This window comes from Danio rerio, chromosome 5 (genome assembly GCF_052040795.2).
Source record: "Danio rerio strain M-AB ecotype USA chromosome 5, GRCz13ab, whole genome shotgun sequence".
Lineage (NCBI taxonomy): Eukaryota > Metazoa > Chordata > Actinopteri > Cypriniformes > Danionidae > Danio > Danio rerio.
The window spans coordinates 6129954-6150745 of NC_141025.1; the positions used below are offsets into that span (position 1 = coordinate 6129954).

Below are 20792 nucleotides of genomic sequence, written 5' to 3' on the forward strand. Positions count from 1 at the left end.
TGCGCATAAAGTGTATTCGCATTTTTGGATGGAAACAGCTAATCTTGTCTCGGAGGTCTACAGACAATTCCTTTGTCTTCATGCTTGGTTTGTGCTATGACATGCACTGTCAATTTAGAGCTTCACGACAAAGGCTGTCAATACTTATGTCCGTGTGATTTTTCAGCTTTTTTATTATTAATAAATTTGCAACAATTTCAGAAAATCTTTTTTTCACATCGTCATTATGGGGTATTGTGTGTAGAATTTTGAGAAGATTAATTAATTTAATCCATTTTGGAATAGAGCCGTAGCATAAAAATGTAGAAAAAGTGAAGCGCTATTAATACTTTCCGGATGCACTGTACCCATTAATAAACAGCCAATATCTTAATAATAGGCAGGTAATAAGACACTAGTTAATAATGAGAATTGGTATTTAAAATGTTGCCAGATATTTATTTTAAATTTTAATAATATCCCACATTATCACTAGCTGTTTCTCAATACCAAGTACGCAAAGTTCGGACATGCGTCCTTGGAAGTTCAGACTTGGAAGAATGAACTCCTGAGGACGCGAGGACACAAGTCGGGTACTTCTTCAAATGGAACAGCAGTGTACTTTATAACGTCACTTACCTCACCATGGATTCATCAGTTTCACTGTACATTAACAATAAAATGATTTAATTAGTATTTTATTAATATTATAAATCTACATTTTTGATTTAAGAACATGTACACATATATTCATAAAAATGTGAATGAAAATGAGTTTTTTGATTATCAGATTTGTTAAACTACAGTGGTAGTTTTACCCACAATAGGAAATAAAGACATACACGATAAGAAATAAAGATTACGTCAAGCAATTAGGTAATCAAGGACAAACAGCGTACAACACGGTAACATAATTAAAGACAATTATAAAAGGTAACAAAATAACAATGCCAAAATAATACACCTGAGAACAAATAATAAATTTATAAGACTAAAAACTGTCCTTTAGATATTCACAAGATGTATTAAATATCCTGTTTTAACTACAATGGAGTGATGAGATCCAGCGGTATGTCCGGGATGCCCTGGCCGAAGTAAAGCTGCTCTGGCGGGGGAGCTGATGACGGAGCTCCCGCTGGCAGGCTGGGAGTCGGAGTCCGCAAAAGCTTAGCCACATCGTTAAAGAAGCGCTATCTTTGTGAATAAACTGCCGATTCGAGTTTAAAACAACGACATTCTCGCCTGAAAAACTCTTAAAACTTTATTTTGTGACACAGTAAAGGAGCATTTTTAAAACCGTGTGGGTTTCCTCCTCCGCCATTAGCGCTTGCTGGTCACGCTGCAATGCATTCTGGGATACCTGAGCTTCGCAAGTTCGCACAAGTCACCTTTCGATGCATCCTTGGCCAAAGGGGCAGAGCAAGTACACATCCGGGAATTTCATGTGTACTTGGAAAGATGTGAACTTTGAATTGGAACAGTACTTTGGCGACGGTTGATGACGTTTTACGAGGACACAAGAACAAAAGTACAGAAAAGAACGCATATTGAGAAACAGCCACTGTTTTTACTGCATATTTTCTATCAAATAAATGCAGCTGATTTATTTGATTTGTTATCTGAGCTTCTCTCGAAAGTCATTTCAAAATCATACCGACTGGAAACTTCTGAACGGCAGCCCCACAGCTTTATCTAATTTGTTTATTTATTTATTTTTGCAAAAGTTTTATCCGTGGCCCAGCTGCTTTGCACTTTTGATTGTCTTTTGTCTGTATTTGTTTTGTTTTCTCCTCATCATCTGGGAGCCGACGGCCAGTGTTCATCTGTCTCTGGGTCAGCTGTACTCTCTCCTCACCCGAGGGCCGCTGATATGTGGCACCGCGGGCCCCTGGGCGAGAACTGAGCCAGCGTTCGGCCCTCAGTGGGCCATCGGGGCCGGCGACCTCTTCTGCAGATCCCGGCCCGACGTGAAGCCTGTCAGGAGCCCTGGCCCGAGGCTCACGGGTCAGCACTGCTAAATGGAAGTGGACAAGCGAGTCCTCTGTCCAGAAAGCGTGCGCTCTCTGCGTTCTGGCCTCAGGTTGTTGTTGTTGTGTTGATGCAGTCTATCGCTGTGATGCGTCCATGTGCTCAAAGTTTGACTCGTGGACTGGCCCTCGGCCCTGTGTATGTGCTCTGTTTGAATCCACTTCTGACCACAATACAGACGCTTTTTCTTCTGACATGACTGCATCTATCAGAACTGCTGTACTGTTATTCAGCTGTGGATCTTCACAAATGTGCATGCTTAAGTGGTGCTGTTTTGTTTACTGAATCATCTCAGTCTGTATGAATCAATTATCTGAATTATCTGTTTACTGAATAATCTGAATCGGTCATCTGAATCACCCATTTAATGAATCATCTGTTTGCTAAATTAAACTGAAGCAGTTTAAAGCAGATCTACTGAATTATTAGTTTGCTGAATCATATGAATTTGTTTGTATCAGTCATCTGAATCATCTGTTTAATGACTCATCTGAATCGTCTGTTTGCTAAATTCAACTGAAGCAGTCTTAATCAGCTCCACTGAATCATCAGTGATCTGAATCATCTGAATCTATTTGAATCAGTGATCTGAATCATCTGTTTAATGAATCAACTGAATTGTCTGTTTGCTGAATTAAACTGAAGCAGTTTTAATCAGCTTTACTGAATCATCAATTGCTGAATCATTTGAATCTGTTTGAATCAGTCGTTTGCATCACCTGTTTAGTGAATCATCTGAATCATCTGTTTACTGAATTGAACTGAAGCAGTTTAAATAAGCTCCACTAAATCATCGGTTTGCTGAATCATCTGAGTCTGTTTGAATCAGTCATCTGAATCACCTGTTTAATGAATTCTCTGAATCAGTTTAAATCTGATCAACTAAGTCATCTGTTTGCTGAATCATCTGAATCACCTTTTTGCTGAATTAAACTAAAGCAGTTTAAATCAGCTCCACTGAATCGTCAGTTTGCTGAATCATCTAAATGTGTTTGAATCGGTCGTCTGAATCTCCTGTTTAGTGAATCATCTGAAACATCTGTTTACTGAATTAAACTGAAGCAGTTTTAATCGGCTCCACTGAATCATCAGTTTGCTGAATCATATGAATTTGTTTGTATCAGTCATCTGAATCATCTGTTTAATGACTCATCTGAATCGTCTGTTTGCTAAATTCAACTGAAGCAGTTTTAATCAGCTCCACTGAATCATCAGTTTGCTGAATCATCTGAATCTATTTGAATCAGTGATCTAAATAATATTTAATGAATCAACTGAATTGTCTGTTTGCTGAATTAAACTGAAGCAGTTTTAATCAGCTCTACTAAATCATCAATTGCTGAATCATTTGAATCTGTTTGAATCTGTCGTCTGCATCACCTGTTTAGTGAATCATCTGAATCATCTGTTTACTGAATTGAACTGAAGCAGTTTAAATAAGCTCCACTAAATCATCGGTTTGCTGAATCATCTGAGTCTGTTTGAATCAATCGTCTGAATCACCTGTTTAATGAATTCTCTGAATGAGTTTAAATCTGATCAACTAAGTCATCTGTTTGCTGAATCATCTGAATCACCTTTTTGCTGAATTAAACTAAAGCAGTTTAAATCAGCTCCACTGAATCGTCAGTTTGCTGAATCATCTAAATGTGTTTGAATCGGTCGTCTGAATCACCTATTTAGTGAATCTTCTGAAACATCTGTTTACTGAATTAAACTGAAGCAGTTTAATCAGCTCCACTGAATCATCAGTTTGCTGAATTATCTGAATCTGTTTGAATCAGTCATTTTAACTACCCGCTTAACAAATCTTCTGAATCATCTGTTTGCTGAATTAAACTAAAGCAGTTTAAATCAGCCCCACTGAATCATAAGTTTGTTGAGTCATCTGAATCTGTTTGAATCATTCATCTGAATCACCTGTTTAATGAATCATCTGAATCAGTTTAAATCTGATCAACCACGTCATCAGTTTGCTGAATCATCTGAATCCCCTGTTTGCTGAATTAAACTAACGCAGTTTAAATCAGCTCCACTGAATCGTCAGTTTGCTGAATTATCTGAATCTGCTTGAATCAGTCGTCTGAATCACCTGTTTAATGAATCCTCTAAATCATCTGCTTACTGAATTAAACCGAAGCTGTTCCACTGAATTATCAATTTACTGAATCATCTAAATCTGTTTGCATCAGTTGTCTGAATCGTCTGTTTAATAAATTGTCTGAATCATATTTTTGCTAAATTGTCGGAATCCGTTTGCATCAGTCGATTGACTCTGTCTTCCGAATCCATCGTTGAAATGCCTGAAACATTTATTCTGAGGAATCAGTAAATGGAGGATTCAGACGACTGATTCAAACTGATTGAGACAATTCATTAAACTGAAGCTGAATCAGTCTGAATCAGTCGTCTGAATTAAGTTGAATTAACTTAATTTAAGTTTTTTTTTTTTTTATTGTACTAGGAGTCTGTAATAAAGTTTGAATGGATACAATTGCAGATGATGCTCAGCTCAGTCTTGGTGTTAATTCTCTGTTGAACAGGAAGTGTTGGATCTTTAACTCAATCATTAAAGATTTACTTCCTTCCTCACCCACAGAAACGCAGCTCATGGTTTCTCCTTGATCCCGGTGGACAGTCTGAAAGTGACCATGAAGGATATCCTGCAGAAAGCCCTCAAGAAGAGGAAGGGCTCCCAGAAAGGATCAGGTCAGACTTTACTCTCAAATAAAGGGTTTTGTATTGAATATAAAATGATATTCCTCAAGTAGCATGCATATTTGCTGTATTATTATTTCTGTAGTGCGGATATTGTTTGTTGATCTTCCTAAATATTATTATTTATTTATTAGCAAGTTGTTAATTTATTATTTAACAATATTAATACATTATTATTATTATTATTATTATTATTATTATTATTATTATTATTATTATTATTATTGTTATTATTATTATTATTATTATTATTATTATTATATTTAGTTTACATTTATCTTTAGTTTTAGTAATTTTAGTACTTTACCTATAATTTAACATTTTTAAATGAACAATTTTATTTTGTTCAAATTTTTGCTGGATAATGAAATTAATAATACTATTTTTATTAATGTATTAAATAATAATTATAAATATTATAATAGTAATAATAATAATAATAATTATTATTAATATTATTAGTTGTAGTAGTAGTAGCAGTATAATATTTCTATTTGGTTTACATTAATATTTATTTTTAGTACTTCAACAATAATAATTTTTTTTATCTGAATAATTTTATTTTGTTATTTATTTAAATTGTTGCAGATTAATAATATTATTTAATATAATAATAATAATATTTGCTTTTATATAATATTATTTTGTTAATCATTCAGTCTCTTTTTCTTATAATCTTTTTGTGGAATTATTACTTTATTGATTTTTTTTTTTGTTTGTTTGTTTTGTTTTGAACTTTAATCTTCATATGAGCAATATCACACACGTAGCAGTGCGATTTGGCTGTATTTCAGCCCTGGTGGGATGTGTGTCTTGGTGTCCCACCAGTGACGATATACAGCCAAATCGCAGTGCTACGAGTGTGATATTGCGTATATACAATAGCTTGACGGCACAATCATGTGTATAAAAATTAAAATCAAACACAGGGAATGTACTTTTTTTTTTATAAGGAACTACTTTCTTCCCCCATTCACATCTGCAGCTGACTTCAGAACAACAGAAACTGTTGCTACTTCACAATCGTCACTTTAGAGCTAATATTTAAATGATTCTCTAGCATAAAGTGATGACAAAACAGGTGATCTTGATCATATTTTAAGATTATAAGGCTGTTGAACAGCATGAAATTCCATCAGTCTACAGATATTTCCCAGAATTTCTCTTTTACAATCGGGAGATCACAATAATTAACTCAGAAAAAAACAAAGCAAAGTAAACACTACCAGATTACTACGGTATAAATACAGCACTACAACATACAAAAGAGAGAAATTGACTAAGTGTCATTTACCTGTTTTATAATGATTTGATCAGCTGTAATTTAAAATTACGCTGAGTTTTTCTCCTCTAAGGGCTTATTATGCTGTCTCTGTCGCCATCTTGCTCAGTATGACAGGCTGAAGGCCTCTCTAAAATTATAAATACTTAAAATAGGCACTATTCTTATAAATAAACAGCATAGTTGCAATCTAAACAACTACATTCTCGACTAATAAAGCTTCAAAAGTACATTATGCTGTCCATCAGCTGCGATATTTGCTAAGCTGTAGTGAGCTTATTGATCTGTTGTCACTCTACGTGGGCGGAGTAATACACAAGAGTGAGGAGGCTACACAAGTGCTGTTATTGCAGAATATCGCACAGCTATCAGCCAATTCGATTCGAGAACCAGACAGAACGATTGTCATTTTAGTACTTCAACAGTAATGCTTTATATAAGCAATCTTATTTTGTTATATATATTTAATTTATTTTCTTATAACCCTTATGTTGAATTATTTGTTTTTGTTGTCCAGCAGTGCTATATGAGGGTTATAATTTTATTTATCATTAATTGCAAGGTTATTGAATTAGCATTTATGATTTAAGATGTCATTTTTATTTAACATTAATTAGTAGTAAGTTATTTAGTTTTATATTAGCCTTTCTTTAATCATATGTATATTGTTGGAAGATGTTACATGGCCTATTTTTTTGTGTGCTTGTTTATGTTAGTGTTTGTTTGTGTTAGTATTTTTGTGTGTGTTCGTATTCATGTATGTGTTAGTATTTGTTATGTGTGTGTGTGTTTTCATCTTGGAGAGTAAGTGAAGCCGTCTGCTGTGATTGAACTGATATCTGTGCCAGTGTGTCGTCCTAATTTGTCATCTGTGAATGGGCAGAATCTGATAAGGTAGAGTCTTTAATACAGAAAGTCACAGGTAACGGATCGTCTGTTTGACAGGGCAGCGGTCAGATAAGAGTAGATCGAGACTAGACACACAACTGCACATAAGCAATGGAGAGCAATGGTGCGACAACCAGAGTGCATTAGAGAGAAAATGGATAAAACACAGTAGCCGCGTTTCCACTGTGTCGCTTCCAGGGCCTGATTGGCTAGTAAAAATGATTGTGTGTAAAGAGACTCTTGAGTTTAGCTGCACGCATACTGAGGTCAAAGCCTTTAGTGCTGACCGTTTGCTGTTCATATGTTTGATGCAGCGGATGCCCTTCCAGTTGCAACCTAGTACTGGGAAACACACACACTCTCACACTCATACACTACAGCCAATTTAGTTGATCCAATTTACCTATAGCACATGTGTTTGGACTGTGGGGGAAACCGGAGCACCCGAAAGAAACCCACGGCAGAGAACATGCAAAAACTCCAACCAGGCCTCGAACCAGCGACCTTCTTGCTGTGAAGCAACAATGCTTACCACTGAGCAACTGTGTCACAATCTCTTCATTTGTTATCAGAGTATTTCAGTTCCTTTCCTAACAATTCAATTCAATTCACCTTTATTTCTATAGCACTTTTACAATGTAAATTGTGTCAAAGCAGCTTGACATAGAAGACTATAGTAAATTAAACAGTGTAGTTTAGTTTTCAGTGTTTAAGTTCAGTTCAGTTTAGCTCAGTTCAGTGTGGTTTAATATTCAATACTGAGAGTCCAAACACTGAAGAGCAAATCCTTCGTTGCGGAGCTCTACAAGTGCTGAACCATGAAAGCCATTGGTGACAGTGGCGAGTAGGGCTGTGCAATTAATCGAAAATCCGATTTCGATTTTGGCTTCTAATGATTTTGAAAAACCATTAATCGAGATAAACGATTATTGCATCATATACCACCCCTTTCCAGTTGTACACGTGTTGCTCTTAAAAGCGTGAAAGACCGCATGGTTCTGTGTGTGTGTGCGGCGCACGCACATAGTCAGAAGCATGCGGTCAGCATTCGCTCTCATTTGCGCACTGAGACGAGCAGAGCGCACACATCTAATATTAACGTGAGCGCTTTAATGGTCAAATAAGTGTCAAAACGCGGTGTTTAGTGATTATTCATATTAACCCTCATTTGTGTAATAAAGAAACGATTTGAGAATCAAAAGACACAAGAAAAAGAAACCATTAAAGTAACAGTGCTCAATTCCTGTTGCCGCCTGTTTTTATCATTAATCAAACAAAATGAGAACATCCCTCACTGCTCTTGACTTTTGTAGCTAAAGTGTTTTTCTTACAGTGAAGATGCTTAAAGCACAGTTATTTTCATATTTTTATTCTGTTGTATTTATTTCTCTTTCCTTTGCAGGGTGGAAAATAATATGTGCAGTTGAAGTCAGAATTATTAACCCTCCTGAATATTAGCTCTTTTCGAATATTAACTCTTTTCCTCCCTAATTTCTGTTTAATGGAAAGAAGATTTCTGAACATAATAGTTTTAATAACTCATTTCTAATAACTGATTTATTTGAAATTTGCTATGATGACGACACACAATATTTGACTAGATATTTTTCAAAATGCATGCATTCATATTCAAAGTGTGATTCAAAGGCCTAATTAGGGTAATTAGGCAGTTAATTGTACAACTGTAGTTTCTTCTGCAGGCAATCAAAAAATATATTGCTTAAGGGGGCTAATAATATAGACCTTAAAATGGGTTTCAAAATATTTAAACCTGCTTTTATTCTGGCCGAAATAAAACAAATAAGCTTTTCACCAGATGAAAAAAATATTAGAGGAAATACTGTTAAAATTCCTTGCTCTGTTAAACACCATTTGGGAAATATTTAGTTTTTTTAATTCTCAGGAGCGCTAATAACTGTGACTTCAACTGATAATCGTTTTGAATAATCGTGATTACAATTATGACCAAAAATAATCGTGATTATGATTTTGACCAAAATCGAGCAAAATCTGGAAAAAATTTTCACCAATTGACGAAAGTGAAGAATTAAACTTTCTTTTAACTAAAATTGAAATTAATTAAAAGAAGTTAAACCAGGCTCAGTTGGGCACAACCATGTCTCCTATGGCCAAACATCTTGTGCAGAGCTGCAGTCTAGGCGCTGGAGAACGCTGAACGTCCATTGGGGAGAAGCTGCAGGTGGGAGAGGTCACCGGCTGGTGTACAGGCTGGCCCTTCAGGATCAATGTGAGGACTCGTCTGTCACTGGGGTCTCATGCTCTTATGCTCTTCACTTCTCCATGACTACCACAGCAGCTGCTTAAGATACAACCTGGTTTAGGATTATGGAAACATCAGGAATAATAAAAAAGACTAACATAAGCACAGATGCCGTTCAAATTATAGTGTCTTTAGGGAAGTGTTGCCTTAAATAATGCAGACTAACAATCCTTTATAGGGCTTAAAATTGCATATGCACCCAAAATTTTTATCTATGCGACTTCATAATATATTTGGGAGCATTTGTGCGAGTGCATAAAATTGTTGTTTTCACAGCAAAATGTTCACCACATGCACGGATTTAGAAGGCATTCACGCATTAAGCATCTTTGCACCTAAAAACACCAAACACAGCGCTCGGGAATGGTTTAAAACAGTCAACATGTCAACTTACTGCAGTAAACAAAGCCCGCAATGCTTGCCCCACCTTTGCGCTCTTCTTATTGGCCCACTGCGCTAGAAGAGAACGCGAATGGATTGGTTAATATCAGCTGTTAATCACTCAGTTCAGATGATGGAGCTACAGCCACGAAAATGTAAAGGTCTGGATATGAGAGAATGAAAACAACACTGACAGATTTAATTTTAGAAACTATTTAAAGTTACACATTATGGCAGATCTGATTAGTGATCACATAATGAATGTCAATCCAGCATTTACACTTTTCAAAGAGTGGATAAAAGACTTCCAGTGTTTAAAGTCTATGAAAATGACTAAAGCATTCACCGTAAAGCTGGTGGGACGGAGTTTTCAGGTAACAGCGTTTGGCACTGAATCTACTCATTAAGCACGTGATGTTTTAACGTTATTTAATCATCAAGATGCTGTCAGTCGTGCGACTGAAACCGCGTCGAAAATCGCTAAAGAGCATGCATTCACTAAGATTAAACTACTGCAGCTCATGAAAAGACAGTTAATTAACAAGATGACGGATAATGACATTTTTGTTAGTTTCGATTAGTGTTCATTTAAAATGCAATAAATCTGTTAATAGAAAACGTGTAGTAATGATAATTTCTGATGAGTGCGACTAAATTTTGTCTGGTGCGCCTAAATTTTTGAAATTAGAAGCGCCGGTGCTACCAAGAAAAAAGGTTAATTTCGAGCCCTGCTTTAGAGGATTTGGATTTTAACAGAATTTGTGTTTTGCATAGATAATGCATAGAAATGTGTTTGTAATCTCGTTTTAAACTGACAGAGTGTGTCCCAAACTGAGCTGGGAAGGCTATTCCAGAGTTTAGGTGCCGGATATGAGAAAGATCTACCGTCTAAAGTTGATTTTGATATTCTGGGAATAATCAATTGTCCAGAATTAATTGAGCGTAATGGACATGATGGGCTATAGTACACCAGGAGCTCCCTCAAATACTGGGGAGCTAAGCTGCTCAGAGCTTGGTAGGTAGTCAATAAAATAAAAAGTTTACCTGAAAACGACGTGCTATTTTAGTACAAGTGAACCGTCTGCAGTCATTTCACCATCGTTTCATCACAATGACATTTGCTGTTCCCTTCAAACCATTTTAGCACTTTGAAATTCACAAATAGTCTAAAGTGAGAACGTTTCAGATGCTATTTTGGGTTGTAAACTCGGTTGCTTTTGCTATTTCTCTCTGCAGAAACCTGACAGTTTTTATTTGTTTTTTTTAGAAGTGGCAACGATAGTGAGAGAAAGAGAAAAATGAAAGCTCAGCTCTTGGAGATACGGGTTACTTCATTTTAAAAGTACTGGTGGAATAGCCAACTCAATCCTCTTGGGCAAACAAACACAACGTTTCTCTTTATGGATTCAAGACTTCATAGGCATGATTGAAATATATCATGAACATCTGACTTTCATTGTTTAAAAAGAGAGTTTGTTTGTGGTTGTTGTTAAACAAATGAAGATTTTCTGAAATAGGGCTGTACAATATGTCGTTTCGTGTATTTTGCATAAATATCGCAATGCCAGTTAACACAGATCTGTTGAGTTAACACTGAAAAACATTATTCAACGGTGATTCCTTGCATTTACTGAATTAAAAAAAAAAGTGGTTATAAACAATTTATTTAGGCTGAATTTAAACAAGCTAATTAAGCTGAACATTCAATTAAACACAAATTGTTTACAACAATTTTGCTGACATCATTTTTTCATTGAAGTGGATTGAACATAAAACAATTAAGTTGTTCGATCGAAATTATAATTGTTGTTTAATTATTTAAAATAAGAAGTTTGAGCAGGCAGCACCCAAAAAATATAGATAGAGGGATGGATGGATGGTTCATTGGTCGGTTGGTTTGTGGGTTTCGGTCGGTCGGTCGGTTGGTTGGGTGGGTGGGTGCTGATATAGGGAATTTGGCCAGGACACCAGCGTTACATCCCTACTCTTTACGAAAAGCGCCATGGAATTTTTAATGACAGCAGAGAGTCAGGACCTTGGTTAAACGTCTCTTCCGAAAGATGGCGCCCACTGACCACTGACCATACAGTGTCTCCTTCACTGTACTGGGGCATTAGGACACACAGACACAGACCGCCGGTTGAGCGCATGCTGGCCTCAGTAGTACCACTTTCAACAGCAGCCTAGTTTTCACATGTGGTCTCCCATCCATGTACTGGGATGGGAGATTCGGTATTCATTCATTCATTTATTTTGCTTCGATTTAGTCTTCGATTCGCCACAGTGGAATGAACTGCCAACTATTCCAGCATTTGTTTTATGCAGCGGATGCCCTTCCAGCTGCAACCCATCACTGGGAAACACCCATACACACTCATTCTCTCTCACACACACACACACACACACACACACACACACACACTCCAGCCAATTTACTGTTGTCTAAATTTGGAATAATAAAAAAATTATACTATACCAAGGGTCTTACCTTTCATTCTGTGTGGTATTAAAAAGGTCTTTAATAAAACTGAGAAACCTGCTTATACACTATCCAACTGGGACTGACCTGACAGCGGCCTGAAAGAGCCTCAGAGGAGTTTAATTGGAAATAAAGCTACTGATTGGCCGGTGGGCATCGAGGCATCAGCCCGGTCTGCCTCTGGAGGTGATTGTTTTTCTGTGAGTCTTTCGAGGGTGTCTCCTGAAGACGTCTTGAGTGGATGTGAAAGGGTTGTTGGTCCAGAAGAGAAGCGTTAGCTGCCGGACTGCGCTCTCATCTGCATTTAGATGAGTATTGATTGTTTATTTACCCGCTGGAGACATGAGACCTATCCAATCCACTCTCACTGTTTCAATGCTTGCTTTCTACATTGTGTATTAGTTTAATCCTTTTGCACTGAACAGAAACCTCTCTTTCGCTATGATTAATATTACATCATTTATTTATTATTAATAATAAGTGCATTACATTAGAAAACTTTTTTTTAAATTAAATGTATGAAATTATATGTGGCTCATTCCAAAATTGTGGTTACATTTCAAGTATTTTCCAAAATCTTTTTTTGAATTATAATGATATACAACAAAAGTATAATTTACAGTAAACTGAATTTTCACTGAGCTCATTGTTAATGTGAAATCATGCAGATTAAATACTGCCTAAATGTGTTGGGAACATTTGATTTTGATAATAATTGTTGTTTTAATGTATTTTTAAACCACTAATAGAGTTTGTTTGCATTATTTTTTGATTTAGCTCAAGGTGCTAACCTCAAACCAGACACCACATGGCATGTCTAAACTGAATTATTATTTATTTAATATTAGAAATTTGACAGAGAAATACACTGAAATATCACAATACCAGAGTTGACTATTACTATAACTAGTACTACTATTAGTGTATCTTAAACTTTTTACACAGATTTAATGAGCAATAAATAATACGAGCAAAAAATAATGAAACACCTCACCTTCCAGAATTTCTCTTGAGGAGAAGTCACATCACTTGGAGCAAGTTACATTATATATATATATATATATGTATATATATGTATGTATGTTTGTATATATATGTATATATATATATGTATGTATGTATGTATATATGTATGTATATACATATATATATACATATATATATATATATATATATATATATATATATATATATATATACATATATATACAAATATATATATAAATACATATATTTATATATACATATACATACATACATACATATTTATATATATATATATATATATATATATATATATATATATATATATATATATATATATATATATATATATATATATATACATATGTATACATACATATGTATACATACATGTGTATACATACATGTATATATACTATATGTATTTATCGCAATATTTAACAACAATATCATATTTTCCAATATCGTACAGCCCTAATATTGTAGACTAATATTAAAAAGGCTATCAAAAGTCAGAGCATCCAACGTATCTAATAATAGTAAAGCGGGTTTTGTCTCGCCGAGTGAGTATGTAACAGCAGCCGTGTGGACACTAGGAAGGGAGCGCACTGTAAAATATGACTAGTTTTATGAGCGGCTCAGCGTTTGTAAAGCTCTCCGGGTCTGCTGGGGGAGATAAGAGCGATTGAATGCCTCCTATGAGCCTTATCAGGGTAAATGTTGGTGACATTTGGGAGCCGGCGATGTCTGCGGTTCGGGGTCGCTGCTGTGTGTGAACTGCAGATGAGAACAGCGTGACTGCTTTGCTTTATGTGCTTAGGGAGAACGCACCGAGATATAAGGCAAAGCTTTGAACACTTACTGTATTTGCGGGTTTTTAGTTTCAGCTGTTTTAGTTTGTGCTTGGCTTGATATTTTAATAACACATGCACAAGAAATGATTGGATATGTGGCTCTATGTGGTACATCTGGTCTTTGGTTATTAAAGGTTTATTATAAAATCCCTCAAATCTGAATTCGCCTGAAAATCTTTTCTTGATATACGCCCTTGACAGTTTAATACTTTCCTGATGGGAATATATATCATATACAAATTTATTTATTTAAAGATATTCTTTTTTTTTTTTTTGCAAGGAAGCACTTTAATAATTGAAAACTATATAAAAAATCTATTATTTTATTGTTTTTTCTATCTTTTCATCAATTGTTCTGTCTGTCTGTCTGTCTGTCTGTCTGTCTGTCTGTCTATCTATCTATCTATCTACCTATCTATATTATTCTATCATTCGTTCTATCTATCGACCATTCAATCGATCCATTGTTGTAACTATCGTTTAGTTGATTGTTCATTCATTCGTTTTCATTCAATCATTCGTTTTATTATTCTATCTTAATATCATTCTGTTGTTTCTATCGTTTGTTCTTTCTGTTGTTCATTCTATTTTTAGTTCTACCATTCTGTCATTCTATCTATCTATTGTTCTATCGATTGTTCTATCTATCAATCGATTGATTGTTCATTCATTCGTTCTATCATTCTGTTGTTTGTTCTTTCTATCTGTCTGTCTGTCTGTCCGTCCGTCCATCCGTCCATCTGTCAATTCAATTCAATTCAGCTTTATTTGTATAGCGCTTTTACAATGTAGATTGTGTCAAAGCAGCTTCACATAAATGGTCATAGTAACTGGAACAGTGTGGTTCAGGTTTTAGTGTTTTAAGTTCAGTTCAGTTTAGCTCAGTTCAGTGTGATTTAATCATTACTGAGAGTTCAAACACTGATGAGCAAATTCATCGATGCGTAGCTCTACCAATCCTGAACCATGCGAGGCAGTGGCGACAGCGGAGAGGGAAAAAAAACTTCACCTGATGGGAGTGAAGAAAAAAAACCTTGAGAGAACCAGACTCAGTTGGGCACGACCATTTTAATTTCTCCGCTGGCCAAAAGTCTTGTGCAGAACTTCATTCGCCGTGGTTTATGCTGGAAGATGGCCTCAATGAAGACTCGTCTGTCCCTGGAGCGTCGCTGGAATCAGACTCATGTTCTCCACTCCCCACGACCATCAGCGCAGCAGCAGCTCAGGATATGGCCTGGTCCCTGATATGGAATCCTTGGGATCATCACGTCGCTGGTCTTGGATCCAATCAGTGACTCCGCCTAATCTGAGGACCTCGGGATGAGTATCCCCAGGTGAAAATAGAGAATAAAGAGAATAATTAGCGTAGCTGCTGTTCATAGTGTATATAAGCAAGATGTAGAAGCCAGTGTGGAACCCGCTAGGTGATGCACTGAGTGTATGCTTTACTAAACAGATAGGTCTTTAATCTAGTTTTGAACTGGGAGAGTGTGTCTGAGCCTCGGACATTACCAGGAAGGCTATTCCAGAGTGTAGGAGCCATGAAAGAGAAGGCTCGACCTCCTTTACTTGATTTTGCTATTCTAGGTACTACCAGAAGCCCTGAATTTTGAGATCTTAAGGAGCGAGTTGGTTCGTAGCGAGACAGAAGGTTGGTTAGATAAACAGGAGCTAGATTATTTAGAGCTTTATAGGTGAGAAGTAATATTTTAAATTCAATACGAAATTTAACAGGCAGCCAGTGTAAGGAGGATAAAATTGGGGTTATATGATCATATTTTCTAGACCTGGTCAGAACTCTGGCTGCTGCATTTTGTACTAATTGAAGTTTGTTAATAGAGGATGCTGGGCAGCCAGCAAATAGAGCATTACAGTAATCCAGTCTCGAAGTCATAAAAGCATGGACTAGCTTTTCTGCATCTGAGATGGATAGCATATTTCGCAATTTAGCGATATTTCTCAGATGAAAGAAGGCAGTTTTTGTGACATGGGATATATGGTTTTTAAAAGTTAGATTGCTGTCTAATATGACACCCAGATCTTTTATAGTAGAGCTAAAGCTAACTTTGTATCCCTCTAATTGTAAATTGAGTTGCGAGATCTGCTGTGTGCAAGATTTAGGCCCAATAAGTAATAATTCTGTTTTGTCTGAGTTTAAGAGAAGAAAATTGTTGGTCATCCAGTCTTTGATGTCTTTGATACACTCAGTTAGTTTAGAAAGTTCAGACATCTCGTCAGGTTTAGTGGAAATATATAATTGAGTATCATCTGCATAGCAGTGAAAGCTGATCCCATGTCTTCTAATAATGTCTCCCATAGGTAGCATGTAAATTGTAAACAGTAAAGGGCCTAAAACTGATCCTTGAGGCACCCCATACTTTACTGGGCAGATTTGTGAAGGCTGTCCATTAAGATTTACAAACTGGTAGCGGTCAGTTAAGTATGACTTAAACCATTGTAGAGCCTGTCCCTGGACACCTGTAGACTTTAAGCGATTTATGAGGATATTGTGGTCAATCGTATTAAATGCCGCACTAAGATCGAGTAAAACTAATAGCGAGACGCACCCTCGGTCAGCAGCTAAGAGTAAATCGTTGGTTATTTTCACTAAAGCGGTTTCTGTACTGTGGTGAGCCCTGAAACCTGACTGAAACACTTCAAAAATATTGTTCGTCTGCAGATAAGAGCATAATTGAGTGGAAACAACTTTTTCTAGTATTTTAGACATAAATGGAAGATTTGAAATAGGCCTATAGTTAGCTAAGTTGTTGGTGTCTAGTTGCGGTTTCTTAATAATAGGCTTAATAACAGCTAGCTTGTAAGAGTTTGGAACATGGCCTATAGATAAAGAAGAGTTGATAATGTTAAGAAGAGGTTCTCCTATAGCAGGTAGCAGCTCTTTCAGTAATTTTGTTGGAATTGAGTCCAGCATACACGTAGCTGGTTTAGAGCTATTTATAATTTTTACTAACTCTTCATGTTCTATGATTTTGAAGCAGTGTAGGTTATTATTATGATTTAATGAAATATTTACAGGATTTGGAGTATAAGCCGGTGCAGAAAGTTTGGCATCTCCTATTTTCTGTCTAAAGCCTTCTATTTTATTACTGAAAAAATTCATGAAGTCATCACTACTAATTTGCGGTGGAGTAGTTTGTTCCAAGGATGACCGATTATTTGCTAATTTAGAGATGGTGTTAAATAAAAATCTAGGATTGTTATGATTATTTTCTATCAGTTTGCGCAGGTGCTCGGTCCTGGCAGATTTTAGAGCCCTCCTATAGCTGGACATACTGTCTTTGTACGCAATTCTAAAGACCTCTAAATTAGTTTTTTTCCATTTACGTTCCAGGGCGCGGGTTGCTGTTTTGAGCGCACGAGTATGACTATTATACCATGGTATAGTTTTAATCTCTCTAGCCTCTAACATCTCTAACATCTGTCTATTGTTCGTTCTATCGTTTGTTCTATCGTTCGTTCCATCTATCAATCATATACATAAATCATTCGAATTCTATCTATCTATGTTCTGTTGTTCGTTCTTACTATCGTTCGTTCTATCATTCTATTGTTTGTTCCTTCTATCGTTTGTTCTTTCTGTTGTTCATTCTTTTGTTCATTCTATTATCTATCTGTATGTATGTATGTATGTATGTATGTATGTATGTATGTATGTATGTATGTATGTATGTATGTATGTATGTATGTATGTATGTATGTATGTATGTATGTATGTATGTATGTATGTATGTATGTCTGTCTGTCTGTCTGTCTGTCTGTCTGTATGTCTGTCTGTATGTCTATGTATGTATGTATGTATGTCTGTCTGTCTGTCTGTCTGTCTGTCTGTCTGTCTGTCTGTCAGTCATCCATCCATCCATCTATCCATCATTCGTTCTATCTATTGATTGTTCATTCATTTGTTCTATCATTCTATCTTTCTATCATTCTATTGTTCGTTCTTTCTTTCTATCGCTTGTTCTATAATTCTGTCTATCTATGTTCTGTTTGTTCTTTCTATTGTTTGTTCTATCATGCTATCTATGTATCGTTTATTCTTTCCTTCTATCGTTCATTCTATTAATCTATCCATCTTCCTGTTGTTTGTTCTTTCTATAGTTTGTTCTTTCTGTTGTTCGTTCTATTATTTGTTCTGCCATTCTATAGATCTAGCTATGTATCGATCGATTGATTGTTTGTTTGCTAGTTCTATTGATTTTTTTTTCTGTCATAGCCTTCATTCTATCTATCTATTGTTCATTCTTTCTATCGTTCGTTCTACCATTCTCTTGTTTTATCTATATCTATTGTTGGTTCCTTCTATTTTTCATTCAATTGTTCATTCTTTCTACCGTTTGTGCTACAACTCTATCTATCTATCTATCTATCTATCTATCTATCTATCTATCTATCTATCTATCTGTCTGTCTGTCTGTCTGTCTGTCTGTCTGTCTGTCTGTCTGTCTGTCTGTCTGTCTGTCTGTCTGTCTGTCTGTCTGTCTGTCTGTCTGTCTGTCTGTCCGTCCGTCCGTCCGTCCGTCCGTCCGTCCGTCCGTCCGTCCGTCCGTCCGTCCGTCCGTCCGTCCGTCCGTCCGTCCGTCCGTCCGTCCGTCCGTCCGTCCGTCCGTCCGTCCGTCCGTCCGTCCGTCCGTCCGTCCGTCCGTCCGTCCGTCCGTCCGTCCGTCCGTCCGTCCGTCCGTCCGTCCGTCCGTCCGTCCGTCCGTCCGTCCGTCCGTCCGTCCGTCCATCCATCATCAAAATGGTGTATTCCCTACCAACATTTATTAATTAACATTAAATACACATTAAATAAGCTTTCTTTGAGTTTGTGCATTGGCATGAATTACTTCAAAAAACATGTTATAAGAATTTAAACAAGCTTTATTATACTGTATTTTAAATTATTGAAATGATTTAAAAAGCATTATTAAACTTTAGTATAACTTCTATTTACAAATAAATTGGTTATACATAAGTGGTTTTAATTATTTGTTTAATTATAAAATGAATAAATATATATTATATATTTTGTTTCTATTTTATGTAATAAAATAATATGTACATATATTTTGAACTTGCATTTGAACTTTAAATTTGTTTTTAGAGATGTTTGCCACATCATGCATAACTATGATATTATTCCTCATAAGCTTTTGAACAAACCAATACCAAATATGATGATACATATTTATTTAAGATGAAAATAAGATGTTAATCTCCCCAGTGATCAGTCTATAGTGATCTTGACAGTTGATAGAATGGACAAATGTCGACCTCTTGGCTCATTGAGAAGAGCACAGGATCGCAGGAAAGCTCGTAAAAGGTCAAATGGTGTTTTTCTTCATTAGTCTCGGTCTCCTGCTCCTGAGTGTCACTGAGTGGATAAAAATACACATTTTTATCAACAAGATGCTCTCATTCTTTAAGATCCTCGACCAGATCGACTCTTGCACTCAGAACTGAAGTGTTGTACAGAATTGATTCTCTCGTCGGCTTTGCTTGTTCAGATATTCCTGCCTTTGGTGCTGGAGGCTGAATATATTTCTTTCTCCGTTGAGGTCGCAGGCATTCAAAGGCTCTAGTGACATTTCAGAAAACCACGGTATTTGCAAAAGGGTAAATATCGCCCTGAGTGTTTGCCCTATTTAGATTGGCAGCCTCTCAGTATTGTGTTTTTCCCTTCTTTTCTGGCCAAACAACGACTCGATCGTGCCTGTGGGCTTTTTTGCTGTCTCTGACAAGAAATAAACAGCATCTGATAAAGCCATTTTTTTGCTTTAATAGGCAGCAGTTATTGACTGGTCTTCACAAACCTGAGAGAGAAAGGTTTGTTTAGATGAAGCAAAGTTCATTATGGTTTTGATGAGTTGGAGGGAAAACAGTCAAATCTGATTTTTAGGTCTGAGTGGTATTAATCAAGTGAGGTTATAAAGCTGCAAATGCCATCATGTCATCTCTAACTGATAGTTTGTGAATCGCGCTGGTCATCCTGAACTCATTTATGACGGCGACTCACTGTCTCAAGGGCTTTCTATGACTGTAGGATGATACTGTTCAATAGTTTAAAGTTCACACGAGGTCAACATAAAAATGAGGATTTATATTAGGACAAAGAGGAAAGAAACAGTACTGTTGGTGGGTAAAATGTTGAAGCGGGTCTCTTCTACCCACCAAGGATGAATTTATATAAAAAAATAAATAAATAAAATAAAAAACCAATAAAGACAGTAATACATGTTACAGTTTAAATAATGGTTGTGCTTAAATTAGGGGTGTTTTATTAATAAGATTTATTATTTATCTGCTATTTTCTAGCCTAATATGGCTAGGAACTATGCTCTTATTCTGGCATCATAATTAAGGAATTCTGCTGCTGTACCATGACTGCAGCAGGCGCAATGATATTGTGCATCACCTAATAATAGTTCCCTGCTAAGTAACTTCCAACATGCCTTATTTAAATAACAATATATTAATACTCACTATAAATATCTTTACAGATATACATCTAATAACTGTTTGCATGGATGGATGGATGGATGGATAGATTGATGGATAGATGTAGATATATGCATATAGATGGATGGATTGATAGATCCATAGATAGAGGGATGGATGGATGCATAGATGATAGATGCGTGGATGGATGGACAGATGGATAGATGCATAGATGGATGGATGAATAGATCCATGGACAGATGGATGGATTGATAGATGCATGGATGGATGGAGGGATGTATTTATGGATGGATGTATTGATTGTAGATGTAGGTAGATGCATATATAGAGGGATGGATGGATGGATGTACTGATGGATGGATGTATTGATTCATAGATCTAGATAGATGCATAGATAGAGTAAAAGATAGATCCATAGATAGAGGAATGGATGGATGGATGGATGCATAGATGATAGAT

General features: G+C 36.1%; 1 protein-coding gene across 7 annotated transcripts in view; it reads left to right on the forward strand.

The window, feature by feature from the left end:
* The window catches only part of mapkap1 (MAPK associated protein 1), a 102261-nt gene that overhangs the window by 57805 nt on the left and 23664 nt on the right, over positions 1 to 20792 (forward strand). For all 7 annotated transcript variants that reach the window (XR_015490757.1, XR_015490758.1, XR_015490759.1 and 4 more), the window contains exon 7: positions 4607 to 4716. Coding sequence is in view for 1 of the 7 variants with exons in the window: in XM_087253222.1 (XP_087109348.1) it covers positions 4607 to 4716 (110 nt within the window). In the remaining 6 variants the exon portion in view is untranslated. The remainder of the gene's footprint in view (positions 1 to 4606; positions 4717 to 20792) is intronic.